Genomic DNA, 20,640 nt, shown 5'->3' on the forward strand with positions numbered 1-20,640 from the left:
TAAATTCTAGCAAAAAGGTTCTTTAAATATATACAAAATCATAATGCTTTAATTAAAACCAGACCCCTATTTATTTAATTTCCGCCATGTGATTTTTTTTATTAACCTTTGGCTCCTTCATCACTACCTATCTCTTAATTATTGGAGTCCTATATAATATTTAGTCAAAATCTTGGAAGATTTGAATTGAAAATAAACTTTTTTAGGTAGTGAATTAGAATTAAAATGTGTGTTTTCTTGTTACTTACATCCTAAATTTCCATTTTACAAGTCAATAATAATTTATAGAGTAGACCTCTTGTGAGACGTTCTCACGAATCTTTGTCCGTGAGACGAGTTAACCTTACCGATATTCACAATAAAAAGTAATAATTTTTCATGGATGACTCAAATAAGAGATCTGTCTCACAAAATACGATCCTAGAGACTGTCTCACACAAGTTTTTGCTTAACTTAGAATTGACCACACTAATTTCATATATACACATGCATGTATATATATTTTGTATATATATTTTAACCAATCCATTAATTAATGATGAATATATAAGCCAAAATATACACAAAAATTGATGATATTTGAAAGTTTAGACAAGTCATTAACTCGTACTAAATGATGATCAATAAGTGGCACATGGATTCTAGAATCCATGTGGACATTTTGACCTACGATCTTGCAGGCTCGAAGGATAATGTACCCATAGTACATTTCATATCAATTTAATGTTGATATAATACTAGGAGTTAATGCCACCAATTTGGATCCATAGGAGTAATAATAGTTAGCAAGTACTATCCACAATTAGTCTTTTTTATCAAGATTTACCATCATTTCATACTGATCAAGATCATGCCTCGACTAAAATAATTTGCACCTATTATTGAGTTGTCTGATTAGGATATTACTTGAACGAGTAGGTTTTTAGTGAGACGGTCTCACGAATCTTTATCTGTGAGACGAGTCAACCATACTGATATTCACAATAAAAAATAATACTCTTAGATATAAAAAGTAATATGTTTTCATGGATGACCCAAATAAGAGTTATGTCTCACAAAATACGATCCGTGAAACCATCTCACACAAGTTTTTGCCTACTTGCACGTACATCATCTTTAAGAACTACGTAGAATTGTAACTCATCTGACATCATAATTTTAAATTTAAGATAAATTATCTGATTTGATATTCAGTTATAAAAAATCATTCACGCAACTAAAAAAAAAAACCCGATTCTTGGTACACTCTATTTTAATCGTGCGACGAGTAACAGAGCTTGTTCTATCATAGGGAAAAAAGTGAGTTCTTTGTGGGGTTGGCATGAGAAGCTCATCGTTTCTGTTTACTCGATGAATTTGAACACAATTCGTCTCGTCTCTTGCATTGTGGGAGATTTGAAAAATGACAAATTTGACACATGTCCAAAGGTCCCAAATTTTCTAAAACAAAAGTCGAAGAAAGATGTTTGCAATAATAATCAACAGTTCAGAAAATATTTATATATTTTGGAGTGTACAACTCGTTATGTACAGAGTACGAGAAACCTGGTTAGAAAGCAACAGACAGAAGGATATGCATGACTATCAAGCCACTGGAACACAAATAGCGATAATATTTAGCCTTGTGCAAAAACAAAATTGGATTTTGAGTACAAAACAGACACCGATCAAAGGGTGGTTACGAGACCTATGCCCAGCTCTTCCGCCAGCTCGTCCCACACGGGAAGGAGTGTCATGACTACAAGTACAATACCCATGATAAAAATCGTTTTTCGCCAAGTTCCTACCTCTGTTACGTCGTTTAAGCACGGTTTCTCTGGAGCCCTCTGCATATTTCATAGCGTAAGTGAATAACAGTCAAGAGACAAAACTTCCGCTCACTATCCTCTGTCATGTTCAATTATATTGCATCTAAACAGTTGCATACCTGACATATTAGGACGTATAATCCCCAAGGAAGCGACAAGGGTCCACCGAGCTGTAAGTCGGAGAAACATCAAATTTAAATTTAAGAATGTTACTGCAAAAATCGATACCACAGAGGGGTTTGCAAGATAATTTGACAAACAAAAAGGACAAATCTACATATTGTACATATCTGACTAAATATTTGTTTGCTTTTTGGTGGTTTTTCCCTTTATAGATGACGATTGTGGAGAATGGAAACTATTACTTTCAGAAACACGAGATCTTTAATGTGATGGTTGCATATTTGAAACTACAGATTTTAAGACAATGAACTTCATAAATACTTGTGCAAGCAAAAGCGAATATACCACTCCCAACCCGAGCATAGTGTAAGTTGCTAATCCAGAAGCAACAAGGGCACTTTTTCCAAAAGCTCCCTGAAAATAATATGAAATGAATTCTACCAGATGAGATCCTGGTTAAGATGAAAAAATGTGTATATTCACAGGCAAATGCAACAAGTTGATAACAGATATGAAGAAAAAAATTCAATAGCAGAAAAATATTTAATCATTAAGCTTCTAACTTGTCCTGATGACGCATCACGTACTTTAAATAAGTAGATTGCAATAGTATCAAATCCAAGCCAAAAAATAAAAACCATTTCACCTGGAATTCACTCTGGAAGAAATAGGTTTTATGCAAAAAAAATAGTTATGAAATCATAGAACAATTACAAAGCAACGTGTAGCAAGCATGGACGGCATAATACAAACTCGGTAGCGCTCACGGTAATATCGAGCTGCTAACTTACTCCCACAATATTTTATCCAACAAAATCACAATCAATTACTTCTAGCCACTGAAAGCGAGTGTCTGGTTAAATGCTATTAACCATCAGTCCGATCTTCATACTACTCCTTGACTGCTAAAACAAAGGGAAATAAAGGAACATATACCTGCATAGCCCTTCCACCATCAAGACATCCAACTGGGAGCAAATTAAATGCAGACGTTGTCAGCCCGCACCTACGAACCAAGAACACAACATTATACATATAAATCAAAGCATAACAATTTCAAAGTTGCTCATAGATACATCACCAGCCAGCAATCACTAGAGGATGAATTGAGACTGTTGTGGCATGCATGCTCCTGGTATCAGAGACAAGACATTACAAGCCTGATATTTTCCATTGAACATGACAAGGAAGACTCAAACAGTGAGGGTAGAAAGGTAAAACAGTAACTCACGAATAACCAAGAAAGGCCCTGCTGATAAGCCCAAGAAGCAAAGAGCCTTGAAAAAGCATGCTGGGAACCTGCACCAAATCTCCTGCCATGGCTGGATTTGATGAAAGCATCAGGCCAACAGTGAACATAGAGAAAGACAATGCAGCTCCTGCAAATGGCCCAGCCAATGAAATATCTACTTTTGCCTTTTGATCAGGAAGAATGGACTTGAACTACAACCAAAGCAATAAAAATTAAATAGGTTTACAAATTCAGAAACTAAAGACCAAAAGGTTTGCAGCACAAACCATGTATAACCAAGACGATCATACCATACAGTTCCAAAATCAAATGTTTGCAGCTCATGCTCACCTGAGTGATTGCTCCGAAGCTCCCAAGAGTAATATTTGGAATAAAGAAAGGAATACTCAGTTTTACTTTCCTAGGAAATGCTGCAAGAAAATGTCCAACTTCCTGCAGAAAATCAAGTTCATCTAGAATTTAAAACCAAAAAAACATATCATATACAGACTGACCTTTACACATGGCTACTGAAATTACATCGGGAAGTAATTAGTCATTATAAAATCTATTTTCAGCACAGAAAAAAGATTAGATATTCATGTGATGGATTACATTTTTAATTTCGTTGGCGAGTTTCAATTATTAAAGGGCTTATTGAAAAAATGTAGGTACACTCTAAACAGATGCAATAGAAAAAGAAATGTAGACTTTTAGGTAAAATAACCAGGCTTGAAAAAATGAATTTGTGTCACAACCAAGAATTCAAAACAAACCCACACCACTTTTGATCAACAGGTGAAGGTAATCAAAAGATGATGACATTTCTTATCCAAATTTTATCTTCAGGAGCTCCATAATCTAGAGACAAACAACTGATACTCACATGAAACAGCTGAACCCCTAGCACACCGTAAGCCAAAGGCAAAGCAGAGTCAACAAACGGAAATAAGAGTTGCATATTTGGTGGTTCAACGGCATTTGGATCTGTGAAGTATTTAACTACCTCTGGTGGAAGTCTACTTATCTGTTTTGAACCAGAAACTGTTGATAATCAGTAACCAAGATATGGAATAAAATATTCGAAATAGGTGTTACGCGTTGATTATCATACCTGAGATGCTATTCCTAACTCCACTGAGGAACCAATAGCAAGAAGAAACAACAGAAGAGCAATCACATATTGCCAAAGAGTTGTTTGGCCGGGATCCGAAACCTCTTTCCGCAGCATGCCAAAGCTGACGCGTGGTCCACCACGTGGATCTGGTCCTTCAGAATTTGGTTCCTCGACCATGAAGAGGTTGTATTTATCTCCCATTACCTCAGCTAGCTGCTTCTGAAGTTTTGCAAAAACATCCTCTCTCTTTCCCCTAAGGTTGCCAAGAAAAAGAATGCCTTCTTCTAGATCGCCAAAAGGCTCTTCTCTAGTTACCCAAAAGGTTGAATAGCCGAAAAGCTTCTCCTTAATAATCTTAACATCAGCGGGATCAACCTTTTCTGGCCCCAGAAGTTCCATCAATTTAAAAGAGTCAACCTGGAAATTGCTGTATGATTGTCCAACGGGTGATAGAGTTGGCGGCTGTGGAAGAGAAAAATATTAAATTATAAAACCATGATTTTCTTTCAGTTAATGGCGAATTGAACTTGACTACACTTATGATAAGAATTAAGACTTTATTTTTTCATTCAGAAATAATTTACTCACATCATATTGTCTCCATCCTGTTCATTCTCCAGGCCACTGTTATTATAGCAAATAGCTTCCTAAATAATTCCTATGCCAACATCACAACCACTACAAAAACTTATCTCAAGACAAAGTGACGAGCACACGATGAATCACCCTGTATTGTTGAGCTAACTTATTTAATATTCATGAAGTTATCGTAGATCTTTTAATATCTGACTTTGCTAGAGACTTATCTGACTTTTCTAGAGACTTATCCATCCTTCTATCATACTGGCTCTATTTAATAGTTTGGTCCAGAAAGAATAAAGTCCAGTGCCTAACTTACCCTCCAATTTGGCTGGCTCTGCAAAATTAATGCTTTCTAATTCAAGTTTGCTCTATATTCATATTTGTAATGGTTCCCTTTGAACACCATGTATGTGGGATGAGTTTTATTCGCCATATGGATCATCCTCTATTTTCTTTTTCAACTTGTATGTTTCTTTGTTTATTTGCTCTAGATCTGATCATGTTCCTTCTAACTCCACGACTCCACATTTTGTAATCTTCCACTTCTATCCACATGTTATTGTCACTAAAATACTAAATACCCCAGATTAGTACCTCAACCAAATTGCCAGGTTTTTTTGCTACTTCCTCCAAAAAACTGGCATATTTTTCTCCAACATATCTTCAGCTTAATGATAGCCAATCGTGAAACAAGTATCACATTTTAAAACCACAACCATTACTAGTTCGAAGTTACTATATAACATCTCATTTTCGAGTATAGGTTATAAAATTTTCGTAGGATCAACTGGCCTCATTTTTTTCAAAATGGTCGCATGCTCAAAAGTTGTCTCTCTCTCTTTTTATATCATTCCTTAAGTCCCATAGGTTTGATCTTGTAGAATTTGACCTCTTTTTATATCATTCCTTAAGTCCCATAGGTTTGATCCTGTAGAATTTGACCATGCCAAACAATATTTTTCCGTCATCTCCACCTCCCTGGTACATACGCTGTACTACCAATGCAAATAAATCAAAATAGAACCTCTAATACCGAATTTAAATTATTACTTCTATTAAATCATTTGAACTCATGTTCATACCATCCAGCAATTCCCTTTCTAAGATTCCGCATGAAAGAAAAATGGTATCACATATCACTTCATGCAACCAGATTGTGCCAATAAAAACAACCAGTTAAAAAACAAATCTCCAAGACTAACAAATATCAATAGAGAAATGAAAAATCATTACGGCAAACAAAGTGAGACATTTAAGCTCACCCGCGAAGACAAAGAAGCCGCCGAATCATCGGAATCATCATCAGACTTCTTCTCAGATGACGTCATCGTAGCCAAATTCGTATTATCTTTATTTTCTCTATCACTATGGACACCAATATCATCGTTCCTTTTGTTTTTACTATTATAACACGACCTAATAACGAAATCCCACCTCCCAAATTTCCCCTTCCAAGATAATCTTCGCCTTTCTGAAACAAATTTCCCGCAAAGATAACACTCGGGACCATTGTTCTGAAGTTTCTGCCGGAAATTGCAGCCATTTAGAGGGGTTAAACGGAAGCTAAAACTGGTCAAAGCAACCATTTTCAATCAGGGTGCCTTCAGTTGGCTACTATACAGTCCATATATCTGCTTATTTTTTTAGATAAATGGTGAAAATGAGAGGAGATATTTTCTGGCAACAAGTCGAAGAAGAAGATTTTCGGGTTTTTGTAAGCATCTGTAGAAGCATATCTTCTTCCAGTTTTTCAGAAATACTCCATTAATTAATAACTATACATTGCCCCCTGGAACTCCTATTATTGCAATTTTCCCACTGGTAAATTTCGAAAAATCCATTCTTGCTAAAAAAAAAATATATACTGAACCCATTTCAATTTCACATTTCATTTAAATTATTTAGTTATCCCTACACTAGTTTTATTTTTTTTTTCTCAATTAACTTTGAGAAAATATGTACATTTTAGTCCATTATAATTATATTTTTACGATTTTGATATTTTATGGTTCTAAATTTCAGTTTTAGTTAATTATTTTTATTTATTTAAAATTTTAATCTATTTTGTGACATGAAGTTGATATGATGAAGTTATATGACACTGATATTTATGATATTTATAATGACATGTCAATATTTTAGCTGATAAAAGACAAAAATTAAAACATATAACATGAGTGAATTAGAATAATAATGCTACATATACAACTAAATTTGTATAACAATTCTTATAACACAAAACATTCAAAACAAAATTTCATTTATCAACATCTCATGATCAATTCAATGTAAAATTTCATGATATAATAACAAAATTTCACGATTTAATTGTTATAAAAATAAGTGTACGATATTTTGGTTGTATTTTTAGTATTATTCAAATTAGAATGACAAAGAACTAAATATGGATAATAAAAAAAGACAAAAACTTGTGTGAGACTGTCTCACAGGTCATGTTTCATGAGACATGTCTCTTATTTGGGTCATCCATGAAAAAATATTATTTTTTGTGCTAAAATTATTGCTTTTTATTATGAATATCGGTAGGATTGACCTGTCTCACAAATAAAGATTCGTGAGACTGTCTAACTAGCATAGATATAAGGCAAAAACTTGTGTGAGACGGTCTCACGGGTCGTTTTTGTGAGACGGATCTCTTATTTGGGTCACCCATGAAAAAGTATCACTTTTTATGCTGAGAGTATTACTTTTTATTGTGAATATGGATATGGTTGGCCCGTCTCACGGATTATGACCCGTGAGACGGTCTCACATGAGACCCACTCTAGATATAATTCGATATATGTGCATGTATTCAATTCATATTTATTATAGGAAACAACCGAACCGACTAAATTTCGACACCAATTAATGGGAGTCCGCTTCTTCAGATTCATCCTCTTCACATGGCAGAAAATAATAATCATAAAAAACAAACAATTTATTCATATTCAAGAAAACAAAAGAGAGGGTTGCGTCTTGCGTGAGTTCTTCCTTTGCATGGTCATTGTTTCTTCACCACTCTCTTTAGAACTTGTAATTTCGTAGTTGAGCTGATATATCGATATAATTATTTCCTAATATTTGTTTCAAAGGAACCGATTTTTCCCAAATATATGCTGGATCCGTTCTTTTCGGACTCTGTGTTGCAATCCTGTATCGGTTTGGCGGTATCAGATTGTGCATTGGTGTTGGGTTAACTCACGCATGCAAGGCTGATGCAGAAGTTGGGTGAAAAAGTCATTATTCTTGAATCTGGAATTCAAATTCTTGCTTTCACTTTCATCCTTTTACATCCTCATGTTAAATTCCTTTACTTTATCCTGCAAACTAAAAGGGTCCTTTAATTTGATTGCTTTATTTATTTTGTCCTAATCATTTTTTTGTTCAATAAAAATCTTGAACACCGGTAGTTTTCAGGGCTGTCATAAAGTTAAAAATGGTTCTGACTCATAAATCACTGTTCGTTTTGTTCTTGATGACATCCGCATTGCTCGTATTATCTAGGCTTTTAGTGCTTAGATCGAATGGCCGCCCTCTCTCTTTTGATCTTAGTATATTACCAAACTCAAAGCTTCTTGCAATGCAAGAGAATGAGCATCATAATAAATCCCCACTAATTAGTGCTTCAAAGGGTGAAAAAAAAGAGACACGAAATGATATTTCAAGAAAAAGTGATTCTAATAGGCAAGTTCTCAAGGTTTTTATGTATGACTTGCCCTCAGAATTTCATTTTAGCCTCTTGGGTTGGAAACGGAATCGGAAGAGTGTCTGGCCGAATATCCGGGCAGGGGTCCCTGAGTACCCAGGTGGATTAAATTTGCAGCATAGCATAGAGTATTGGCTGACTTTAGATCTCTTGAACTCAGAATTTGCCGACAATCTGGGATGCCGTAGTGCAATAAGGGTACACAATTCTAGCCAAGCGGATGTGGTGTTTGTTCCCTTTTTTTCATCCATAAGCTATAACCGATACTCGAAGCTGAAGCCTGGCCAGAAAAGTATAAATAACTTTTTACAGGAGAAATTGGTTCAGTTTTTGACGGAGCAGGAGGAGTGGAAGAGGTATGGAGGAAAGGATCACATAATTGTTGCCCACCATCCGAATAGTCTTTTGGATGCAAGAACGAAGCTGTGGCCTGCAATGTTCATTCTTGCAGATTTCGGGAGGTACCCTCCAACTGTTGCTAACGTTGAGAAGGATGTGATTGCACCTTACAAGCATATGATTAGAAGCTATGTGAACGACTCATCTGGTTTTGATAGTCGTCCAACTTTGCTATATTTCCAGGGAGCTATATACCGAAAAGATGTAAGGTACCTCTGTCCCTTTAAAACTGTATATGCATGTTCTTGGTGATTCTGATTGTGATTAGCTTATTTTTTCAAGAAAAAAATAGCAAGTATTGATCATTCGTGGTTATTCATTCGAAAGCTTTTTTTTATATTAGAGAATTAACTCTGAAAAGTTGATTAGACTTTCATAATAATTAATCGTTTTACGCCAACTTAAGTTTGATTCCAAATTTATATCTTGTATGCCTTTTTGAGGTGTTTCGGAGTTCATAGAATCTATGAACCATTACAATTCTGTGTATTTTAGTTCACCGGGTTCTTGTTGAAAGTTATGAACATATGTATGAAAAGGAGGCTTTCTTTTCTTAGCAAATAAAATTCTTTGATTGGCAAGGTCAAGACTCTGTGCCGCTGATCCAGCAGAACTTCGAGAGTCACGTGAAAATGCACGAAGTGCAGGATGAAAGTTGTCTATTTTGATCAAATTGATAGCTACGTTACGCTTATGTTCCTTAGCTAAAGCCTATAGTATCTCAGAACATTTCTTTAAGATTTGATGCGAGGATAGGAGTATAGTTATCTATTTATGTGCGACGTTCTCGCAATTTTGTCATTCTCAGGGAGGAATGATCCGGCAGGAGTTGTTCTATATGTTACAAAACGAGAAAGACGTGCATTTCTCATTTGGCAGTGCCCAAAAGAATGGAGTTGACGAGGCGTCCCAGGGCATGCACTCCTCCAAATTCTGCCTCAACATAGCAGGCGATACTCCCTCGTCAAACCGGCTTTTTGATGCCATAGCTAGCCACTGTGTCCCAGTAGTTATAAGTGATGAAATCGAGCTTCCTTATGAAGATGTTCTTAACTATTCTGAATTCTGTGTGTTTGTACGCACATCAGATGCCCTCAAAGAAAACTTCCTCTTAAACCTCATCAAGAACATCAGCAGGGAGGAGTGGACCAGAATGTGGAAAAGGCTAAAGGAAGTTGAAAGGTTTTTCGAGTTTCGGTACCCATCTCAAGATCAAGATGCTGTTCAGATGATATGGCAGGCGTTTTTGCGGAAGGTTCCGGCTGTAAAAAGGGAAATTCACAAGTCCAGGCGGTTTACAAGAACCACTTTGCCTGCAGAAGGGCTTATGTCTTTTCATGTGCCAAATTTTTTTCGAAATAGCTAATCTTGTATAAGCAGGTTTTGATATTTTCTCTTGCGTTTCCTGAATTCCATTTCGGCTCCTCAAGAAAATGCTAATGGAATCGAATCCGTGTACCATGAAGTTACAGCAAATTGAAACTGGATATTTGCTGCAATGTTGAAACTTGCAGAATGTGCAAGAACTCACTTACAGAATAGAAATGATCCATTTTCAGAATTTTACATGGCTTTTTTTTTACCACTTCTTCCCAAAAAGATACAGAAAAATTGAAACTACGTGGATAAGAAAATGGTATTTTGTTGTAAAACTTCACTCCATCATAAATGTGCATTTATGAATTTAATAATTACAATTAACTCGCCAACATTGAAAAATAAAAGCTTGGCTTGTCATATTGAAAATTATGAAAATGAAATTCCATAATAATAATGAAAGCTACAGAAATATATATAATATAATATAATATATATATATATATATATGAATTATGACTATTAATTTCACATTTGATTTATTTCAATTCTGTTTCGACAAGTCACGATACTCTCAAAAGAAGACAGCTACAGTACGGAGCTTTGGATTATATAAGAGAACAAAATTCGATGGACTCTCCCACCAATAGGCAAGGAATTATCCTCGTGTGGAATTAGTGCTCTTCAGGACATTCAGATTACTAAATTCCAAAAAAAAAACATCTAATATCAATCCATACAAACAAATAATAAAGTTTTTAAAAAGAAAATTGATAATTTTGAATAAAAATGAAATCTCAAGGGGGTTAATTCTGAAAAAACTTAAATTATTTTTGTATAAAATATTTTCGAATATTTATATTTGGTTTTGCAAAATTCTCATTATAAAATATTTTCGAATATTTATATTTGGTTTTGCAAAATTCTCATTATTGGTGAACCCGTGAGCAACCCACCCATTCGCAGTTTCTGTACAATTTTCACAAACACACAGTGTTCTTCCTTATATGTTATTATGAAAGCGATAGATAGAAAATGATTTGTGAAAAGATGTATTTTGTACCTGCCTATTTTGATTTATAACAATATAATTATATTTTCGTTTTTTTTGTTTTTAAAAAGAGAACGAGCCTCTGCAAGATTGGGTTATAAGCTTGATTAAATATCCTTTTTGGGTCCACAAGCTTGCATCACTAGCCTTAGATACATCATACATGATCTTGTAATCAAGACTCTTGGTACTAAATACTAAAATTATATACAATGTAGTAAACATCATTGTCACATGTGAATGACTGTAATAAACACAGATGAAAAAAAGCATAATGATATTTGGTAAGATGCCGACTTCCTTAATTATTGGGGCTTAGAAGGAGTCACCAATCTTGAACAAATCAAACACCCATTACCAACCTGAGTAAAAGAAAGCAAAAGTATATGGCCAACAGACCAATACCCAAACATTTCTCCAACTCCATGTTGTTCTTTGATAGTATCACAAGTGCCCAAAGCAATCCTGCCATTAAGAACCCCAAAGTTTCATACAAATCACTACTCTTAGGGATGACATAACCAGACGGGAATTCGCTCCATGCTGCAAACACGAGGGACAATCCCAAACCGATCAATGTATTGAACAATGGGCCTGCATAGCAACCGGAGATGGCGATTTGAGCTCCATCCGGCCCGCCTTTCAGTGCCAGGGTTAGATTTGCTATCAGATCCCCTATTGAGTTCCCCCATGCTAGAACTGTGAGCCCCAAGATTGAAGGGCTTATTCCAATAATACTTGCAAATGAAATCAACAGAGAAACTAATTCCTCTGCAAGGACATACTGCCCAAGTGATGCTCATCAAGAACCCACCTGCCAGCCAAAGGAATAGGAATCTCTTTGGTGGCCCTGACTTTTTTGTGAAAAATAAAGTAAGATTCCCAAGAAGGATCCCTATCAAACTCGCCGATACGCAAACTGGCAAGCAGGCCTCAGAACTCGCAGCTACTTCTGTTGTGTTCCAAATGGTTGCTAATAGAATTGGTGCTAGTGTCACAGAACACACAGCAAACGGTTTAGACCATTTTTCTTCGCTAACAACAGGAATTGTCAGCCTCATTGGCAAGAAAAGTGGCAGTTCCAAGATGTAAACTGCCCACTTCCAGAAATTAGAGCATGTTGGTGATGAATTGCTGCTCAAGATTCCTGTTAATATTGGTACATGAACACCGGATTGAACACCTTGTTTTTTTGATACGTGGCAGCCCTTTTCTTCATCAACATAGCCAAGTAAGGGTGTCGTCGCTGTTGCACCAAATTCATCAAGAACCGGGGGATTGATCACTACCCTTGTATTCTTACTATAGAAGTAATGCATGGCAGAAACCACAGCAATGTATAGTAAATAAATACACACAAAACACACTGCAGACCACAAGGTAACCCTTCCAAATATGGTGAGCATTAACAAACAACAGAGAGTAAAAAGAAAGAAGAGAATATCCCTCACGAAACTCGTTTCGTCCACCTTAACATGGCGTGAAGAAATCAAAATACTCAGGACACCCACGACAAAACACGACACGAACAAAGCACCTCCCAACACACCGTTCAGTCCAACCTCCCCCGCACCCGAATGCATAAAAGAAATTATACTCGAGAAGACATCATTAGCTCCATTCCCAAGTGGGAGAAGAGTTGTTCCAGCTATGGTAGGGGGAAGTTTCAGCAATTTTGAAAGGTTTTCAACAGAAGGGCAGAAGTATTCAGCTGTCGTGTTCCCCAAAACACAGAACAAAACGACGAGAGTCAGGCAAAGAACTGCATATCCAAGAACAGGCGTATCGCTGCACGTACAGTAAAATATTTCCAGGTAGTTAAAGTACCCTTCACCAGAACAAGAACCGTGCGTCCTCACGTATGCACATTTTGATCTGTAATCTGCAAAACTCTCAAAACCGGTGCAACTGTCACTGCTTTCACCCGTTTTTTGGTGATTCTGAAGGTGATGAAAAGCTATAGAAATGGGATTCTTGGATTGATCAGAATAATTTGAAACGACAAAGAATGAGATCAAAAAGAGGAAAGACAGGCCGAGGAAGAGAGAAATTGCTGGATTCCTGTGTTTGGGTGTTAATTGAAATACTCCATTCGAATGCAAGTATGACAGTAGAATACTTACAATTCTGTGGCAAATACACTAGGATTTCAACGTTATAAAGTCGAGGAATTTTGTTATTTTGCGGGTTAGGATTGTTTGGTGGAGGTGTTTAGATTGACGTTGGTTGAGAGCTCTTCTATCACTGAAAAAATGATTGTCGTGGAATTACAAATTCACAGGATCGGAACATGACAAGTATATACACCTGTCATTGCCTAATTCGGCCATGGTTTGTTTGTACAAAAGAAGAATCGAAACGCTAAGTTCCATTGGTTCTATACGTAAATCAAGAGGAAGAGGATAGCATGCATTGAGTCTTGGCTCGTGAATTGCCATTAAACAGGTCGTGGAAATCAGGATTTCAGTCTGATTTTATGCATGTTGCAGTGTCCTTCAATTCAATAATTTATTTTCAAATGTAAAGTAGAATCATACCAACAGCTAGACAATATCTGATTCTACCTGTATTCATGAACAAATGAGATCCATATATGTTTCTCATCTCTTGCACAAACAACACCATCTCTTTGAGTATATTCAAATCCCTCGTTTACACCCCATTTTCTATCTAAATAAATGTGTAGACTATTAACTATTTCATGATTTTGATATTTTCTTGCATGCGCTTTAACCAAACATACAAAATATAATTGAAGTTTTTTTTATATATAAAAACAAATTGTCTTTTTCAAAAAACAAAATCGCATTACGACTTGCGGAGGTAGAACGCGAGTATGGTTCGCATTGTAAAAACTTTGAGGGTGTGACAACCAGACGAACCGGAGACATTCGTAGGTAACAGGTAAAAACTAAAAAGGAGCTCGGAGCAATCGAGGACCTCTCCTAGAAATCGCCGAAAATTCAAAATCGGAGGAAACTACTTTTTAATTATACATACATAGTAATTGTAAGGAAAGAAAAATTGGAAAAATGGATTGTGCTCTGAATATAGCGCCTTCTTCCATTTGTTCATTGGCTTCCTCATCAAATTATCAGGGTAATCGAAGGAGTTCGAGGTTAATTCAAAAAATAGTGTGCGAAAAACCCAAGGACGACACCGTTTCGCGCTCTTCCTCTGCTTCTAGTCGGATTCAGGTATGAGATGCCTAGGAATATTTGTAGATATTATTATGTACTCGAATGGTTGGTTTTCTGAGCAATTACCTCCCAAATACACGCATTTGGATGGGTTCTATTACCAAAAAATTCAACTTTGATCGCTGTACCTTTAACTTAATGGGTCCTGGATCTGAGAAACTATTTTCTATGTTTATGCTTATATTTGTTTGGAACTGGAAAATTATGATTTTGCAGGCAGTGCCAAGGGCGATTGGGAATGTACACCGGCAAAGAATCAATCTTGAGTCACTTTTTTGTTATGATAAGCCTATTCCAGAGGAAATAATTGAAACGCCGATTGGATTATCCATTGTTGAGAAAAATATCGGGGATAATCCCCGTTGCGCAATTTGTGAGGCTAAAGGAGCTGTTCTTTGCACCACTTGCCTGGGATCGGGCTTATACGTAGACTCTATCTTGGAAAGTCAAGGAATCATCGTAAAAGTTCGTTGTTTAGGTAACAATCGACCATATTTTCTTAACATTCTGGATTGGGATTTTTAATTTTAATGAAGCAAGCAATACTTGCATCTGCAGATTATGTATTTAAATATTGGCCAGGAATGGAAACTTATGCAAAAAATTAGGGTCTTTTCGCTATGTATAGACTGTAGTTATGAATGTTTATATAGGACTAATTTAGATTTGTGTCGTCATGCAAGGTTGACATTGATGATTGTTGAAGTCTGTTTTGAAAATTGAAGTTGGCTTTCATATTTTTGTGTCCTATGCTAGAGTAGTTAATAACATTAAAATTTTTAGCTAGAATTATCTTATACACTTAATTCTCAAAGCAAGTGATGCATGTGAAATTGAGGCGGGAACTAATTATTCAGATTTGTCAGATTGGTAAAAGAAAGTTACAATACTCAAACTTAACTCATCAATTTCACTTGTGCGCTGGCTTTCTTATTTCTAGCGTTGTTGCAGTTGAACTATGTTCCACAAGGACGTCATCCTTTGCTTCTATTTTTTGTTTAGGGAATGAATCATTGTATATAGATGGGATTGTTAAACCATGGGTTTTTCCATTTTATCATCGGATCAATGTTCTAAAAGTTGGCCTAGGCACTAGGCGTTGGTCGACTGCACCGAAAAAGTGCCAGTTGGCCAGCCTAGGCGGCTTTTAGGTTTTTTTTTTTTTATTTTTTTTTTTTGAAATTTTTTTGTGCTTTTAATTTAAAAGCTCAATTTAAAAAATGAAAGATAATTTTTTTATAGGCCCTAAACCAAAGTCCAACAAAAAATACGATTTGTTGATATGTCCTAACACCCCAAACTTCTTTTGCGTATGTGATCTAGAGTGAGAGAACTTTGCGAGGATGATTTTTCTTTCGAAGAAGAGGGGGATCACAATAATAATATTGAGTTTGTGTTCGATAACGAACAAGTTGTTGAAAATTACGGAGAAGAAGAAATGAAGTAAATTTGTGATATTCTATTAGTTGTGTAATTTTGAAGGCATTTTAAATTTGATTATATTGTGTTTGAGTTATGTGATTTATTATGTTGATATAGTGGAATCCGCCTAACGGCGCCTAGTCTCCTCCTAGACGAATTTAGAAATTTGCATCAGATATGATGAACCTATTGCAAAACTGAGCATAAAAACCGATTTCCTCTCACCGGCCTGGGCATCAGCTTAGATAGAGCACAGAATTGAAAATGCTTTGACCAAAGTCTGATGTAGAGATCTTTTTCTACATTACAGTACCAATTAGCATCTTTCTCTGAGTGTATTTGCTTTAAGCAGGTGAAATTTTGGAGCAACTTTTTGAAGTTATGTAGCTTTGTTACATCTTAGAACTAGTAATATTCCATTTTTCTTCTATTTGGTTAAAACTTCCGAGTTTGTGTATGATTTGTGGTTTAGAATGTGAGCAATTGTTGAAAACTCTGATTTTACCTGATTGTCGACGCAGGTTGTGGTGGAACTGGGAATACAATGTGTTCAGATTGTGGTGGCCGTGGTCATCTTTGACATGCTTGATGCATAAGATTTGCTTCTTGTTTTGCACTTTTATTAGCTGTGATCGGGGATGTGGCAGCTACAAAAAAATCCCAGTTGTTCGAGATAGACAGAGTTGATCTATGAAAAGGCTGGCCCTTCAACTTCTTGTTGGTATTTTTGTATTTCATTTCCCCGAGTGTAATTTCCATTTCTGTCCAAACTGTGTAAGTGTGTATTTTCTATAATACTCTGCTAGTATGTGTTTTTGGCCGAAGATAATCACCTTCCACGTACATTTTACCCTCAAACAATTCCCTCCAGACCATTAAACTGAAATTGGAATCGAATCTGAGTGGTCTTTGTCTCGATTTTGATTCTTCAAAATAAAAAAATATCAAAATTATATATTATATATGAGCATTGTTTTGGTGAGCATTCACTGTAAGTATCGGTAAAGTGTCATCGTGTACATTCTATAGCCATGTTCTATTCATGTAAAAAGCCTTAAAAAACAAGATCTGGCTGAACAATTTATTATCGTTATTATTTAATATGAAAACGATTTATTTTTTCAGTAAAGTAATAGATATCGATAGAAGCAGTGAGGTTCATGTGCATCCGTAGAATCCACCGACAAGTCAATGGTACTACATCCTATCGATCTAATGGCTAACTTAGAGTTGTTTAATCGTGTGGTTGAAAATGGAAGTTCAACTGTCCATTGCTGTAATAACACATTACTCGTAAAAAGCGGCAGTTGGAGGAGACTTTCCCTTCCAAGAAAGCAACACCAAAATTCATCCTCACTCAATGCACTCATTTTTATTTAGCCAAGAACCTTTAGTGTTTTTTTATATTTTCTGGAGCAATCTTGTCACATACAGATTTGTTTACTTGATTTACTTGATTAATATGATAAAGGTTATTACGTGGATATATATATGATTTACTTGGTATACATTATAATTACGAGTTTTTCATATATATATTATTATCTAGCTCGAAATAAAATTATCAATTTGTATAATCTTTTATCCGATCATCTTCTATTATTTTATTAAATACTTTAAAAGCCCTTTTAAATACTAATTCTGAATCAAGCCATCCTCCAATCTGTGCCAATGGATACCAAAATCTTACTGGTCTCCTTCTCCCTAACGTCCCTTCTCTTCTTCCTCCTCTACACGACCACCAAACAAGCACACCCCATCACTATTTTCAGACCAGCTAAAACCATAATCGTCCCGAAACACGAGAACCCATACCCAGTATCATTCGCATACTTGATCTCAGCCTCAGAAGGAGACACCATGAAGCTCAAGCGTCTCATGCTGGCACTCTACCACCCTGGGAACCATTACTTGATCCATTTGGATTCCAGCGCGCCGGAGGAAGAACATCAAGAAATCGCGAGATTTGTGTCGAGCAATCGTGTTTTTGGTGAAGTTGGGAATGTTTGGGTGGTGGAGAAGGCTAATCTGGTGACTTACAGAGGCCCGACCATGCTTGCTACCACTCTCCATGCAATGGCGATGCTTTTGAGGACTGCCAAATGGGATTGGTTCATTAATCTTAGTGCCTCTGACTATCCATTGGTTACTCAAGATGGTACGGTGAGTGAACCATCTTCCAAATTTTTCTAAAAAATAATTGAATATGAATATATTGAAGCAGTCAACTGATAAACATTTTTGGCTTTTATTTCACAGATATAGTGTTTTAATTCTCTCTTTTATTTTAGAGAACATTCATTATCCCATTATTGCTTGCAGATCTGATTCATGCCTTCTCTAATCTGCCAAAAGATCTGAACTTCATACAACACAGCAGCCACTTGGGCTGGAAAATGTAAGAATAATTTTTCTCATTTTACGGGTTTAATTCGCTTTACTTCAAAGTTCAGCAACTGGCATCAATACCAACACACGCTGTTGTTTTAAAAAAAAAAACCCATTTGCAGGAATAAAAGAGGGAAGCCGATAATCATGGATCCTGGTTTGCACAGTGTAAATAAATCAGAGATTTGGTGGGTTATCAAGCAAAGAAGCTTGCCCACTGCCTTCAAGCTTTACACAGGCCAGTTCTACTTTCTCATCTCTACAATTTTCTTGATTCTATATTCTTTTGTTCTCTCTGTTTGAAAGAATTTTAGTGACATCCAAATAGACAGCTCATGTGGAATTCTGATCTATACACCAGCACCTTTAAAAAAGTTGCCCAAGTGCGAATTGAACTAAATAATCCACTTCTATTTAGGTTGTCTGGTTAGTGCATGATCAGTCAATTATATATTGTTCATGAATTTACAAATGGAAGTGTACTAATTAATTATATATGAACATTCGGGACGATTCTATAATATTATTTGATATATATCGAGTATAAATCGCTCACGCGAGACGGAGATAATTAATGTCCAATTAAATTCACCATAGATATATGTATAAAAATGATTTGAATGAAATTGAGAGATAATTGAAGAATGGTTTCGAGATAAAGCTCGTTCAATCTTCTTTCAATGGTTAAAGAAATAATTATTCTATGGTTGAATGTCGATGTTGTTTGGGCATTTTGTGCACATGCTTCACTCATTAAATTATGGTCCCTAATTTTTCATATTGACCCTCCTCTCGAAATTTTTATTATCAATTTTGAAATGGTATCGATTTTCATATTGACCCTTGTTCGATGGTAAGGGACGAGTTGCATTTTTGGTCTTATATATTTACGTCTTCACATTTTGGTATTATATATTATCTAATTTCAGTTTTAGTCTGTATTTTTGTAATTTTAATCTTTTTCTCGACTTGATACGATGTGATGTTGACACGACACTTACGCATACATTATTACATCAGCGCTCCAAGATGAAAACATATTAAAACTGCTGAGAAAAAAAATGATTAATACTGAAATTTGATAACGTAAAATAATAAACTCTCGAATATATATGAAAAATGCAGGTTTCCCGATTTTAATGTTAACGTGGAGTATTTATACACAGGTTCGGCATGGACCATTCTATCACGATCCTTGGCCGAGTACTGCATAATAGGATGGGACAATCTCCCAAGAACCCTACTCCTCTACTACACCAACTTTGTCTCCTCGCCGGAAGGCTATTTCCAGACACTATCCTGCAACTCCCACAACTTCAAAAACACCACCATAAACCACGATCTGCATTACATTACGTGGGACACTCCCCCAAAGCAGCATCCTCGATCTCTCGGCCTCAAAGATTACAGGAAAATGGTGCAGAGTAACAGACCCTTTGCTCGAAAGTTCAAGAAAAACGAACCGGTTCTCGACATGATTGATCGTGAGCTGTTGAAGAGGGGGAAGAAGCAGTTCGCTTTTGGAGGGTGGTGCTCCGATACTAATTGTTGCAGAGAGTTGATGGCTGAGGGTTATGGGGTTTTGAGGAGTGGAGCGGGCTCGGAGAGATTGAGGATTCTGTTGAAAAGGTTGGTTTCAGGTGAGAATTTGAACAAGATCAGAAGATGTAGATGATGAGGGAGATATATATATTATATATTTTCTTTACGTTGGTAATTATATATATTCAAACTTTAAAAGTGAAAATAAGATTTTATATACATGTAATAAGATTGTTAAAATTATGTTACATACCAGCTAAAACAATGTCTCATGTATTCAAACTTTAGGAAATTTAATCGGCTCAGCAAATAATATGTAGAGATGTCAATGGGACGAGTATAGAGCGAGTTTGGCTAAATCCAAGACCCTCCCCATAAAAAAAACTTTGACTCATTACTCGTCCCACCACGGTTAAATATTCTTCGGACCCACCCCACCTCGAATACGAAACGGGACCGAGTAGACCCGTGAGACCCGTGAGACTCGAATTTTTTAAAATAAAAAATAATCTTTCTTCTCACATGACTGAATTATGAAATAAACAAACATCTAAATACAACATTGTGAAAAATTAATTCATGTTTTCGATCACACTTAATAATAACAAACAAAATATTTTCACGACATAAAAAAAGAGTTACTAGCTCTCCAAAAAAATCTCGACATCCCCAAAAATAATTCATAGCATAATTTAAACATATCAATATAAAATCAGCGAGTAGGCAATATTTCAGACACATTCTTCGGGAT

General features: G+C 35.9%; 5 protein-coding genes across 5 annotated transcripts; 3 read left to right on the forward strand and 2 right to left on the reverse strand.

Moving 5' to 3' along the window:
- Positions 1–1,452: 1,452 nt before the first annotated feature.
- Positions 1,453–6,602, reverse strand: LOC140805919 (probable zinc metalloprotease EGY1, chloroplastic). Its single transcript, XM_073162290.1, has 10 exons — positions 6,124–6,602; positions 4,277–4,741; positions 4,049–4,189; positions 3,514–3,615; positions 3,163–3,374; positions 3,013–3,063; positions 2,868–2,937; positions 2,277–2,345; positions 1,928–1,978; positions 1,453–1,826 (listed from the first exon to the last, which is right to left on the reverse strand). The coding sequence occupies exons 1-10, from the start codon at positions 6,445–6,447 to the stop codon at positions 1,668–1,670; spliced, it is 1,644 nt and encodes a 547-aa protein (XP_073018391.1). The 5' UTR covers positions 6,448–6,602; the 3' UTR covers positions 1,453–1,667.
- Positions 6,603–7,725: 1,123 nt separating this feature from the next.
- Positions 7,726–10,485, forward strand: LOC140805920 (probable arabinosyltransferase ARAD1). The gene is made up of 2 exons (XM_073162292.1): positions 7,726–9,173; positions 9,778–10,485. The coding sequence occupies exons 1-2, from the start codon at positions 8,301–8,303 to the stop codon at positions 10,333–10,335; spliced, it is 1,431 nt and encodes a 476-aa protein (XP_073018393.1). The 5' UTR covers positions 7,726–8,300; the 3' UTR covers positions 10,336–10,485.
- A 942-nt stretch (positions 10,486–11,427) lies between these two features.
- Positions 11,428–13,775, reverse strand: LOC140805620 (cation/calcium exchanger 1-like). Its single transcript, XM_073161879.1, is given in 3 exon segments — positions 11,428–12,121; positions 12,123–13,478; positions 13,617–13,775. Coding segments are annotated over 3 exon segments (1,956 nt in total). The 3' UTR covers positions 11,428–11,680.
- Positions 13,776–14,201: 426 nt separating this feature from the next.
- Positions 14,202–16,799, forward strand: LOC140805921 (uncharacterized). Its single transcript, XM_073162293.1, has 3 exons — positions 14,202–14,534; positions 14,754–15,015; positions 16,481–16,799. Exons 1-3 carry the CDS (start codon positions 14,370–14,372, stop codon positions 16,537–16,539), a joined length of 486 nt encoding a protein of 161 aa, XP_073018394.1. The 5' UTR covers positions 14,202–14,369; the 3' UTR covers positions 16,540–16,799.
- A 741-nt stretch (positions 16,800–17,540) lies between these two features.
- On the forward strand, positions 17,541–20,164 carry LOC140805924 (beta-glucuronosyltransferase GlcAT14A). Its single transcript, XM_073162294.1, has 4 exons — positions 17,541–18,117; positions 18,282–18,357; positions 18,470–18,585; positions 19,514–20,164. The coding sequence occupies exons 1-4, from the start codon at positions 17,631–17,633 to the stop codon at positions 20,020–20,022; spliced, it is 1,188 nt and encodes a 395-aa protein (XP_073018395.1). The 5' UTR covers positions 17,541–17,630; the 3' UTR covers positions 20,023–20,164.
- Positions 20,165–20,640: the final 476 nt, after the last annotated feature.

This window comes from Primulina eburnea, chromosome 11 (genome assembly GCF_022965805.1).
Source record: "Primulina eburnea isolate SZY01 chromosome 11, ASM2296580v1, whole genome shotgun sequence".
In the NCBI taxonomy this organism is placed as follows: Eukaryota; Viridiplantae; Streptophyta; class Magnoliopsida; order Lamiales; family Gesneriaceae; genus Primulina; species Primulina eburnea.

What these genes read in the sequence shown, in the direction of transcription:
- LOC140805920 (XM_073162292.1), top strand. Translation starts at nt 8,301, where the DNA reads ATGGTTCTGACTCATAAATCACTGTTCGTTTTGTTCTTGATGACATCC. An exon ending in GAGCTATATACCGAAAAGAT is followed by an intron (nt 9,174 to 9,777) that starts GTAAGGTACCTC and finishes TGTCATTCTCAG; the next exon opens with GGAGGAATGATCCGGCAGGA.
- LOC140805924 (XM_073162294.1), top strand. Translation starts at nt 17,631, where the DNA reads ATGGATACCAAAATCTTACTGGTCTCCTTCTCCCTAACGTCCCTTCTC. An exon ending in TCCATTGGTTACTCAAGATG is followed by an intron (nt 18,118 to 18,281) that starts GTACGGTGAGTG and finishes TATTGCTTGCAG; the next exon opens with ATCTGATTCATGCCTTCTCT. An exon ending in AGCCACTTGGGCTGGAAAAT is followed by an intron (nt 18,358 to 18,469) that starts GTAAGAATAATT and finishes ACCCATTTGCAG; the next exon opens with GAATAAAAGAGGGAAGCCGA.
- LOC140805921 (XM_073162293.1), top strand. Translation starts at nt 14,370, where the DNA reads ATGGATTGTGCTCTGAATATAGCGCCTTCTTCCATTTGTTCATTGGCT. An exon ending in CTGCTTCTAGTCGGATTCAG is followed by an intron (nt 14,535 to 14,753) that starts GTATGAGATGCC and finishes ATGATTTTGCAG; the next exon opens with GCAGTGCCAAGGGCGATTGG. An exon ending in CGTAAAAGTTCGTTGTTTAG is followed by an intron (nt 15,016 to 16,480) that starts GTAACAATCGAC and finishes TTGTCGACGCAG; the next exon opens with GTTGTGGTGGAACTGGGAAT.
- LOC140805919 (XM_073162290.1), bottom strand. Translation starts at nt 6,447, where the DNA reads ATGGTTGCTTTGACCAGTTTTAGCTTCCGTTTAACCCCTCTAAATGGC. An exon ending in AGTTAGGAATAGCATCTCAG is followed by an intron (nt 4,190 to 4,276) that starts GTATGATAATCA and finishes GGTTCAAAACAG; the next exon opens with ATAAGTAGACTTCCACCAGA. An exon ending in GCTTCGGAGCAATCACTCAG is followed by an intron (nt 3,375 to 3,513) that starts GTGAGCATGAGC and finishes CTTTGGTTGTAG; the next exon opens with TTCAAGTCCATTCTTCCTGA.